At 36.1% G+C, this 10,900-nt stretch overlaps 4 protein-coding genes across 6 annotated transcripts in view; 2 read left to right on the top strand and 2 right to left on the bottom strand.

Annotated features, from left to right (window-relative positions):
• LOC104781269 lies at nt 72-1,458 on the bottom strand. The gene has a single exon (XM_010505897.2). The coding sequence runs from the start codon at nt 1,291-1,293 to the stop codon at nt 262-264; it is 1,032 nt and encodes a 343-aa protein (XP_010504199.1). The 5' UTR covers nt 1,294-1,458; the 3' UTR covers nt 72-261.
• On the top strand, nt 1,936-4,190 carry LOC104781267. 3 transcript variants are annotated; one of them, XR_002037744.1, is made up of 6 exons: nt 1,936-2,297; nt 2,400-2,649; nt 2,751-2,936; nt 3,037-3,685; nt 3,771-3,999; nt 4,101-4,190. XR_002037744.1 is itself a non-coding variant. In XM_010505895.2 (6 exons), the coding sequence occupies exons 1-6, from the start codon at nt 2,124-2,126 to the stop codon at nt 4,109-4,111; spliced, it is 1,377 nt and encodes a 458-aa protein (XP_010504197.1). In that variant the 5' UTR covers nt 1,936-2,123; the 3' UTR covers nt 4,112-4,178. The 3 variants fall into 3 exon arrangements, 2 of the variants coding, with proteins under 2 accessions (XP_010504197.1, XP_019100326.1); XM_010505895.2 differs by having other exon boundaries at nt 3,771-3,877; nt 4,101-4,178; XM_019244781.1 differs by having other exon boundaries at nt 3,771-4,171.
• On the bottom strand, nt 4,326-6,131 carry LOC104781268 (fructose-1,6-bisphosphatase, chloroplastic). The gene is made up of 4 exons (XM_010505896.2): nt 5,648-6,131; nt 5,273-5,500; nt 4,664-5,170; nt 4,326-4,537 (listed from the first exon to the last, which is right to left on the bottom strand). Exons 1-4 carry the CDS (start codon nt 6,089-6,091, stop codon nt 4,466-4,468), a joined length of 1,251 nt encoding a protein of 416 aa, XP_010504198.1. The 5' UTR covers nt 6,092-6,131; the 3' UTR covers nt 4,326-4,465.
• The window catches only part of LOC109132691, a 3,045-nt gene continuing 2,337 nt past the window's right edge, over nt 10,193-10,900 (top strand). Inside the window, exons 1-2 of the mRNA XM_019244780.1 lie at nt 10,193-10,436; nt 10,567-10,887. Of these exons, the coding sequence (XP_019100325.1) occupies nt 10,370-10,436; nt 10,567-10,887 (388 nt within the window). The 5' untranslated portion in view covers nt 10,193-10,369. The remainder of the gene's footprint in view (nt 10,437-10,566; nt 10,888-10,900) is intronic.

The raw sequence follows: 10,900 nt of genomic DNA, 5'->3' as shown, positions 1-10,900 counted from the left end.
AGCTACTGCAAACGAGTGGTATCCCATGCACTCAAGTTTGGCGTTGATTCTACAACATTTTACATGCCAAATTAAATTAAAAATGCGAAAGAGTAATAATAACATTGCAAGCTTACACACATGAAGATAAGGGGACTACATTAGCCAGTGAAGAAACTCGTCGTGGGTAACTAGTTACCATTACAGTCCCAAGAATCTACTTGATTACATAAAAGATGACTTATCCTAAACACACCAAAAAAAAACACACAAACTTGACTTTCACTTCCTTTCTTGTTTCGCATTGGCTTTACTCATCACAACTTCCATTTTGTCCATCTTCGCATACCCAAACTCCTTGGTCTTGATCCCACACTCCTCTTGCATCACCATAGCAAGCTTGTTTCTTTTGAAAGCTGCCCAAATATGCATCATGGCAAAGAAGACAAGCCCTGTTGATCCAAACGTCATGACGAAGCAAGTAACAATCTCCCATATCCTCTCTTTTCTCCTCTTCTTCGCAGCCTCCTGTTTTATACGTTCTTCCACCAATACCACCGCCCAAGAGTGTTCATACTCGGAGCGTCTCACCTCTAAGCTCCAAGAATGTAGATTAACGTTTCCACTATACGAATTGACACCAACCATGAACTCATCCTCAACTTTCAACATTGCTGACAAATCAATCCGATCAAACATAAGAGGAAGAACAGATTCAAAGCTTTTAGATTTGCTTAACCGGACTTCCAAGAACTTGCCACCAGCTTGGTAATTAATCCAAGCGTACAACAACACCTTCTCCGTCTTCACCAAGTTTGCCATCTTGAAACTGAGAATCTTCTCAGGAACCGTAGCACCATCAACAATCACCGCCACACTCGGATCTCCAAACTTGGTGAATTTGTCAGAAGTATCGAACTTGACTTGGAATAGAGAGTGATCAAACGTTCCGTTAACAGGAAACACGAAAAACCCGAGTCTACCACCACCAGGAGATATGGAGAAGGAGAAAACAGTAGAGAATCCCGCGAAATACTCGTTTCCTATATCCTTCACGGACTCAATGGGTTTCTTGTAGATGACTCGCCCACCACCGTGAATCACCGAGTCAGTCAGCTGAATCGAAGATCCGTTATCGACGAGCTTAGCGTCGCCGAACAGGGCAATGTCTTGAGACTCAAAGCTCGCATTTTTATTGGAACTCGTGAACGAGAAAGTGAACGAGGTAGCTTCCGAAATCGAGAATGTTGAGAACAATGAGATGACAATCAGGAGTAGGACCAGGAGTGACCTGGAGAGACTGAAGCTCGCCATAAATGAAGTTGGTTGTGGAATTTGTGATTTGAGATTCTAGGGTTTGAAATGGGGGAGAATAGAATGAGATCTCCTGATGAACAGAGAGAGTAAAGTGATGATGGTGGTGGGGAAGAGAGAGAGCGAGAGAAAGGACAGAGAAGGATGGGGTTAAGCACTTGGACAAATGTGAAAAGTGTTTCTGATTTTTTTTTTTTTTTTTAATTTGTGCTTTACTTTTTGTTGTCACCCCAAAAATGCTTTTTTATATTTTCATCTCATTTTCATTTACCCTGAAAAGTGAAATGGATTTTATTAGAACTGTATTCATGTTATAATTTTGATTCCCTCTTGTTTTATAAGATGATCTATAGCCATTTCTTTTTTTTGTTTCATTCAGTATCCTGACATTTGATTTTTTTTTTAATTTTTATTCGGTTTTATAAGATGATCTATAGCCATTTGGCCCATTTCTATGAATCATACACTAAACACATGTAATATTAGTTCTATAAAATAAAAATAAAAAATGTAATTATTGAAGCGAGCGACACATAATATGAGATATCTAGTAAGAAAAAAAATAAATAAATCAAGTATAATTAATTTTAATATTCAGATTCCAGAATGAATTACTAAAAAACATTTCAAGCTGCCGCCAAACACAATCTCCCGGCGAAATTTTTAAGAAAACGACACCGTTCGAGAAGGAGCGTTTTGAAAATCTCCCGCTGCTATGTTTTCTTCAGGTCTTTTCAGCTTCGCTCTAATTAGCCTTTAATCATCTTCGTCGTCTAATCTAAATTAGGGTTTTCACTATTATTCAGAAGAAAAAGAAAAAAAAAGCAGTCATGGGTAAATCGAGCAGATCCAAAGGATCGCGTATCATCGGGAAAGGTGAAGTTACCCCAACTCAAATTGCGTTTATCGTCGATCGCTACCTCTTCGACAATCGATTCACTGAAACCCGAACTCTCTTTAGATCTGAAGCTTCCTCTCTCATCTCTAACTCCCCACTTCGCCATGTATGCTAACAAAACCCTAAAGTTCTTGATTTTGTTTAATCTGTTTGAAAAAATGGGGTTTTTAATTTATTTGGGGATTTTTTTTTTTTTTGATAATTGCAGGTTCCGAATAGTTTGATGACTCTTGATGATATGTTGAACGATTACGTTTCTCTAAAAGAGCAGAAAGTGACTATTGATCAGGAGAGAGTGAGATTGGATCAGGAGAAGGTTAGGGTTCATAATCTGTTACAGGGGATGCAGAATGTGATGAATTCTTACAACGCCTCCCTCACCGCTCCTCCTCCTCCTCCTCCGGCTACAGCAGCTCCGGATTCTCTACAGAAAAATCAAACTGTCTCTTCTTCTACAGGTTTGCAGTTTTTGTTTAGCTGGTTCTAATTTGGAACGATTGATTATTAGGTTAGCCTGGTTTAGATCTTGATCTTTTTATGTGCTCTACATTGTTTTCAGGCTTAACTCAATACAACAACACTCCAAATGTTATGTCAGTGTCACTTCTTGGTAACAAAAGAGTAGATTTTGGGAATTTTTCAACTCCTTCGACTACTCAGTCTATAACCAGGAAACGAAAAGGTTCTCAAGTTTCTGTAGGAGCTCCTCCTTTAACTAGGAAAGCGCGGATTACAACAGCAAATGGTATGTTTCTATGCCTACTAGGTTTATTTAACTTTGATGTACTTGCCTTTGCATCTCTAGTACTCTTAAACTTAATTGTGTCTTCTTGTTTTTGGTCCAGGGACTAATAAGATCACACAAACTGATAAAGCAGCTAACAATTTCTTATCACAAACTCCATCTGAAACAGTGCCATTAGCCAAAAGCTCTGCAGCTAATGAATTGGTTGGTCATGGGTCGAGTGTGGCCAAGTGTTTGTTCAATAAGCCTGATTTGTTGGTTACTACTAGTTCAGCATGCCTCAGGACACCACAAAAACATGCTTCTCCTGGAATTGATAAGTCCAACAGTCCACAGAAAGAAGTTACTCCTACAAACTGCACGATTGTTACAAAGGAGAAGTTCACAATCAGCCCTCTCAAGCAGATTACTTTTTATTCAGTGGAAAGAAGTCATCTGATTTCCTCTTCTTCACCGGTCAAGTCTAACCCGAAGATGTCAAATAAGAGAGACCATGTGAAAGGAAAGCTCAACTTTGATAACGCTGATACACCAATGTGCTTAGAGGCACCTGCCACTGCAGATTTGGTTTCAGCTTCTCCATCCGGGTCTGAGCCAGAAGTTGATTTATTTGACATGGACTTTTCTAATTTCTTGGGTGAAAACTACAGCCTCTCGGAGCTACTAGTTGATTTTGATCTTGGTTGTGAAGGAGGTACAAATCATTGCTTGCCACAGGCCTCAAATGCACCCATTGAAACTGTTTCAGGGTAGGTGGTTAGTTTTGTAGGATCATCTTCTTTGTAATTGGGTATTATCTTGTGATGTCTTCTTATACGCTATTCTACATCACAGGTCGTCTCCTGAATCAGGGGGTGTTAATCTCGAGTCTGACCAGGCCTTTTTGGAATATACATCAACTGTGACTGAAGTGACTCAAGGGAAAGACATGAACAGTCAAGGTGAGTATTTTCTGGTCTGCATTTGATTACAGATATACATTTTGCCCTTTTCACTCATTATTGATGCTTCATTTTGACCGTTGCAAACTCATTATCACAATGCAATCATATCTCGAGTCCTGGTACTTTCGCTTACTCATTCTCCCAATGATGTGATCATACTCGAGATTTTTAAGATGTATTGATCCTCTCCCTAACTCAAGCCGTTCTTCTCTTCACACAGCCAAGTGTTGAAGGCAGAGAGTGACATTACAGATGACTGATTTTGAAGACTAAGCTGTTAATGTTTGAAGACCACCAGTGCAAGATCCTCTGTTTTTGGCCTAACTATGCTGTTAGTTTGTTAAATGATCTGTGAAATATGAAAATTCTATCTCCTTTGGTCGCTCCCAATTAACTAGTAGTACATGTAAGTTGTATAAATTAAACTTGTTCTTTTTTGGCTCTATAATTTAACAGCTGGTTTCTCTCTCTATTCATATCGACAACAAAATAGGACTTTCACCATTTATGCATCTAATTGCATGTACCATGTAGTCAGAACTTGGCTTACAATAGATATTAAATGGCTTATGTTTGGTACAAGAGTTAAGCCAAGTACTTCTCTAGCTTCTCCACTTCCTCCGTGCTTCCAATGTACAGTGGAACCCTCTGATGTATCTGCGTCAGGTATTAACCAAACATAAGAATTAGTCTGTTCTGTTGAGACCAATCTTAGACGTAAGCTTAGCAGTAGGGTGGGCATAAGAATCTAATCAAACCAAAAAACTAATTGATTTGAGTTACCTCGGTCGGTTGGATATCTAGTACTCTCTGGTGTCCATCAGACCCTTTTCCTCCGGCTTGTTCAACAATGAAACTCATTGGTGCACACTCATACAAAAGCCTAAGCTTGCCATTTTTGCTCTTTGCGTCACGAGGGTACCCGTAAATCCCACCGTACAACAAAGTCCTGTGAAAATCCCCGACCAAACTTCCAATGTACCTTGCGGAGTAAGGCTTCCCACTTGGACCAGGGTCCTTGAGGGAATCCATGTACTTCTTTAATTTATCGTCCCACATCTGGTAATTCCCTTCGTTGAAAGAGTAGATTTTTCCGGCTTTCGGGATCTGAATGTTTTCTTGCGTAAGAACAAACTCACCGTACATTGGATCGAGCGTGAAGGAGAAAACGCCTTTGCCTAGAGTTAAAACGAAGATAACTGAGCTCGAGTACATACAGTAGCCAGCCGCTAGCAAGTTGTTCCCTGGCTGGCACACGTTTACAATACACCTTTGTTCTTCTGACCCAAGCTGCAACAACATTATAAGCCAAAGGTCACCTAATTTACATTGTATCTCTATCTCCTAAACTAAACAAAAATATATGGAAGTGAAAGGAAGAGAGTAGTATACAGCTGAGATATCTTCGGAGTCGTCGACAATACATTCGTCATTGGGGCTATAGATACCGAAGATAGAACCGGTAGAGACAGCAGCGTCAATGTTGGAGGAACCGTCAAGAGGGTCAAACACAACGACGTAGTTACCAGAGTAACTCTCCTCCACCGCTACTGGCACGTCCTCTTCCTCCGACGCAATGATCCCAGTTCTTCCACTTGATCTCAAACAGTTCGAAAACACCTGCAGACACCACACACCACTCAATCTTTAAACTATGGTTTATGTCTAGTAAACTTAAATTAAGTGGTCTACATTAACAAGTTTACATATTAAAAAGCTAACAAAAATAAAGTCTAATTTAATTAACTTAAAGCATGTGTGTGTGACCTCATTAGAGATGACGTCAAGCTTCTTCTGATCCTCTCCCTGAATATTAACGGCGCCTTGAACTCCGGTAAGATTAGAGATTCCGGCACGTTGAACAAGTGAAGCGATCTGCTTACAAGCCATTGATATGCTCGACATCACTATCGTCAGCTCCGCATCTATCTCTCCTTTCATCTCTTGTCTCAGCAACCAGCTCGTCAACGTCTGGAGCTCGTATCCACTCTTCTTCCTCGCAGCTGGTTTCGTCTCAGCCGATGTAGCATCCGCCGCCACAGCCATACACCTCACTCCACCGCCAACATGATGATGGTTTCTCACTCGTTTCCCATTGTTGGAGAACAGAGATCTCGGGAAGAGGATTGAAGTCTGAGATGATGGCGCCACGTGGCGTGAGCTTGAGATAAGAAGGTGAGACGAAGACGTTGTTGCGGCAGTTGCTGCCATTTTTTTTTTTTTGTTTGCTGTGTTGTTTTGTAAGAACAAAAAAAAGATGGGAATGGTTTTTGTTTTGGTCGAGGGACGAAGAGGATCGGGATATTTCGGATTGTGAGGTGGACGAAGGATTCGGATTCATGTGGGGTTCTCTGCTTATCTTGTGATATGACACGTGGCTTTGCTCTTACGGAACCTAAACATTAGAAAAGATATGACATATGGCTATATAGGCCAGTTTTATTTGTTAAGGGATTAGTAGTAAGCTAACGTAGTAATAGAGTTGGGCCTTATGACAATTTTTGAATTTTTTGTCTTAGCCAACCCAAAGGATGGGTATTTACTATTTAGTAGGCGTGGGTGGACGTATAAACCAAACTAAACCGAGGTAAATTGAGATTTGATGACAGATAAACCAAACCAGTTGAAAGAAAACAAGAATTTTATGCCAAGAAAGAAAACATTGTTACTCTTGTTTTGGAATGCGTTTGTTACTCTTGCTAACTTTGGCAAAACAACATTGTTGTTCCCTTAACAATTTCTGCTCAAGCTTCTTCTTACAACAGTGGTACTGTGGTAGTCACACTCTTCCTCTCCTCTTAAATGTTTTGAGATTTTTTCTCATCTTTTTGTTTAACACTTGAAGAAAACAACGGCGTTTGTGACTAGAAGCTTTGAGCTTCTTCTCTACTGTCTCAGTGTCTTCCTTATTCAATGACTCAAATCAACTCGTACGTCAATTCAAAAACATAGAGTATTCAAAGTTTGTAAGGTCAAACCGAAATCAGTTCAAAACAGAAATTAGTTCCAAACTTCCAAAAATCAAAGACTTTTACTTTTCCATTCAGACTTCCAAGTTCTAATTTCTGAGTAAATAAAATCAATTTTTAGATACACCATACTATTCATTTAGTTCAATTTACACAACCGCAAAATAATATCAACCCAAAGAAAAGAAAAATATCAAGGGACGCAAAGGATATATAACTAATAGTAAACTTGTAGTTGATTTAAAACATATTCGGCTTCATTCTAAAATCTCCTCCAAGAGGACCCAAAAAGGCAAATGTTTGCAACAAAAAAAAAAGTTGACCTTCAAGCATATTTGTAAATCCTTAACCGGGGTATCCAACATTCAGTGTCGTGCTTACTTAATAAAAAATGGGGCAGTAGCCCTAGACCACATCCTTCATCATATTTTTTTAGGCCACATTTGACAAATATTTTTTTTATAGATTTATTCAGTTAATTTCAATGTTTAAGTGTTTTTAACTACAAATTTGAACTTTATTATCATTATCATTAATCTTTTGTTATCATCTTTTATAATTCTTAGTATTTGATTCAAAAACTCTATAAATTTTTATTTTAACACAAATTTTAGATGATATATTGTTAGTTTTTTTAATTTTACATTACAAAATTTCACTCCAACCCTCTCGAATCATTGACACGGCACTGCCAACATTAAAAGAAGGGAGACACATGGTAGTTTAGTAAGCTAAACATGAATGTTTTGTTCTCAATCGGTAAAGAACAATAAAAAAAAAAGAAGAGAGGAACAAGCATAAGAGTGATCCCGCGGTTCCTCATTCCTCCTGCAACATAAGAAAACACATCAAATTATGGAACAATGGTGTTTGGAATTTGAGGTGGCTGTTTGAATGTGATTAATCAGGAGATTCAAACTGTATTTTAATTCTTTTCTTTAGTTGTGATTCCAATACCAATATTAACATAACTAACTATATTTTATTTTTTTCCGTTAGTTGTGATTCCGTTGTTTGCCATTTGTGAAAATGTAAGCAAAGTCGTTTCTTTTTAATATGTACCTAATACGTACATAACTTTATAGTCTTTATTCGTTGATGGTAGAATATATACTACATATATGAAATTGTAGCCTACTAGAACTTAGGCCGCCTAGCCAAATCCAAATGATTGATTACTCTTCTTACTTCGTCACTCTATAAAAAACAATAACATGAGTTTTTAATTGTATTATTTACCTTAGACCAAAAGATACCCACTTCATAAATACGCATTTGTAAAGTCAAAAAAGTTGATGGCTCTATCAAAAAAAGTAAATATGAAAGCCAGTTGGATTAGAATTAATGAATCCAATTTTAGAAAAAAGTCATCAGAGATTCATGTTGGCTGTCTAATCGATGTAATACATTGTACACTAAAACCTATATAAATTAATACTCTATATATTAATAAACACTATAAATTAATAAATTTTGTTAGTTTCAAATAGGGTCAATATAAAAAATAACAAAATTCGAGAAGATAATAAGATAATAATTTTTTTGAAATCCCCATATAAAATATAGTTCCAATAATATTATAAATTGATAATCATGTAAATTTACATACATATATATATGTTGAGATAATAAAGTATGTTACTCCTAAACCTCATATTTATAAAACAATTGTTATGTTGTATCTTCAAACTATAATGATATAAATTACTCTATAATATTTCATAAAAATAGCTAAAACCTTTTAAGGTTTTCAATTTCTAAATATACATTATTTACATTTTGATAGTTTGATAGACTATTAATATACGACAATTAATATTTTTATTAATAAATTGGAATTTATGTACGTCATGTGTATAAGTGAATTTATCTATAGTATTTATGATTTACTGTCAATAATTTTTTCTAAGTATTTCAAATTCAATTTCAATACCATAAAGTTTACAACATCCAAAATTTTAATATTATTTTGCTAAAATTGTCTCAATTCAAAAATTTTAAAAAGTTAAAAATATATCTATAAATTAATAATTATTAATTAACACTATAAAATAATTATTATTAATTTATAGATAAATTAATATCACTATAAATTAATAAAATGTCTCAGTCCCAGTATTATTAATTTAATGAGGTTTTACTGTATTAGGAAAATATTTTTTTTAATATTCGGGGTGATGCTGCATCAACACAGAGTCAGAAGTATTCGTGTACGTTAGGACAACCAATTAATGGCAGATTTATTAGACTTTTAATTATATTTTAGATTCATAATTCATGTGTTCTTTTTTTTCTCCTTTTTTATTTATTTATTACTGATGTGTTATTTCACCAGAGTGTAATGAATTTAGGATGAATTCTTGAGTTTCCAATTATTCAACTCAAACGAAACGATACCAATTGTACAATTTTATGTACAAAAAGTTATAGCTAGATAGATCTCATATATATGTTTTTTTTGTAATATGTAGTAAACACAATTAAACAGTAGCAAGGTAAGGGCTGTTGTAAATTTACTACTATCTTCTACCACATGGGTTTAGGCACAACATATATTGATTGACAAGTAACAAGTACTGATAAAAAATATGAAAAAGTAAATATATTTAAAAATGTCCCTCAAATGTGTATCTTGAACTAACGCGTTGAGTCAAAGACGGACGTGAAGACATGTATTGTACGCACGTCGCTTTGTTTCAAAGAAACCCCCTCACCATAAACAAAAAGTCTTTAATTAGTACTGCAATGACAATGATAATCCAACTAAATCTTACAATTGTTATAAAACCTTTTGATTACGTTCCCCCAAACATTAAATGAATAAACAACAGTAGTATATCATCTAGACATTTTTATTTGTGATGGACTTGCTAAAACCTTCTGCTAACAAATTTGGTCCATTTGTAAAATTAGTCGGACGCTACGGCAATCCAGGCACATAGTCCCAATATAAACAGAATGTAAAATACCCTAGTTCATTATATCGTTGATAATAATACATAGCAACAACTCAATGATACATAAATAATCATATTAATCCCGTATTCAAACTTTTGTAAACCTTTGAACGAACTATAATTAGGTTTATATTATAATAAACAAAATTAGAATTTCTCGGAATATCCACTTCCAAGTTTATGATTTTTTTTTATAATTCCCACAAAAATATGTATCGATGAGATTATAGAAACATTTTTTAGAACATATATCCTGACTAAGCACCTAACACAAAGAAAAATAAAGAATTGCAACTACTATACAAAATGTAATCTTTACTTTTGACAAAAATACAATTCTTACTATCATCGTAACACCATATATAGAGAATATTATTATAAAGGGAAAAACTCCACAACATTCCCTTGAACGTATACGCGTCCTATTTAATTTCCACGTTCTCTCTTATATCATTACTCTTTTCCCTTGAAAACATCAAGGAGGTTCAAAATCTTTAACCCCTAAAAATCAAAAAACAAGGAGAAAGAGAAGAAGAGAGAAGGAACAAAAAAACTCAGAAGCAATGTCTTATTCTTCCCTCAAATTGCCAATCTTTCTCATCCTCTCATCTCTTCTCCATGCAGCTCTAGGTACGTTACAAACATATATGTATCATGACGGATTTAAGATAAACTATAGGAAAATTAAAGCCTTTAATCCTCATCATGTGAATCTTCGTTTCCATTCTTATGTTTTATTATATCTATATAATTTTTTCAGGGGAAAACATCATTTGCGAGAATCTGCCAACGAACATGTGCGCGTTCTCAATATCAGCTTCCGGGAAAAGATGTTTATTGGAGACGGCTAATGTCGCCGGAGAATACACTTGCCGGACTTCCGCGGTTGACGTGGAAGGGATTGTAAACCACGTGGAGAGCGACGAGTGCGTTGCCGCTTGTGGGGTTGATCGGAAAACCGTAGGGATCTCGTCGGACTCATTGATGGAGGCAGGATTCGCCGCTAAGATTTGCTCGCCGGCTTGCTTGGACTATTGCCCTAACATTCTTGATCTCTATTTCAATCTTGCCGCCGGTGAAGGTACCAAAATCAA

Source organism: Camelina sativa, chromosome 4, assembly GCF_000633955.1.
Source record: "Camelina sativa cultivar DH55 chromosome 4, Cs, whole genome shotgun sequence".
NCBI classification, from domain to species: domain Eukaryota; kingdom Viridiplantae; phylum Streptophyta; class Magnoliopsida; order Brassicales; family Brassicaceae; genus Camelina; species Camelina sativa.
This window is presented reverse-complemented; position numbering and strand designations above follow the sequence as displayed.

Bases quoted from the DNA above. Each gene is read 5' to 3' on its own strand.
- LOC104781269 (XM_010505897.2), bottom strand. From the start codon at position 1,293: ATGGCGAGCTTCAGTCTCTCCAGGTCACTCCTGGTCCTACTCCTGATT.
- LOC104781267 (XM_019244781.1), top strand. From the start codon at position 2,124: ATGGGTAAATCGAGCAGATCCAAAGGATCGCGTATCATCGGGAAAGGT. The intron at 2,650-2,750 runs GTTTGCAGTTTT...CATTGTTTTCAG, and splicing joins AACTGTCTCTTCTTCTACAG to GCTTAACTCAATACAACAAC. The intron at 3,686-3,770 runs GTAGGTGGTTAG...TCTACATCACAG, and splicing joins CCCATTGAAACTGTTTCAGG to GTCGTCTCCTGAATCAGGGG.
- LOC104781268 (XM_010505896.2), bottom strand. From the start codon at position 6,091: ATGGCAGCAACTGCCGCAACAACGTCTTCGTCTCACCTTCTTATCTCA. The intron at 5,171-5,272 runs GTATACTACTCT...ATGTTGTTGCAG, and splicing joins ACTCCGAAGATATCTCAGCT to CTTGGGTCAGAAGAACAAAG. The intron at 4,538-4,663 runs GTAACTCAAATC...TACCTGACGCAG, and splicing joins TAGATATCCAACCGACCGAG to ATACATCAGAGGGTTCCACT.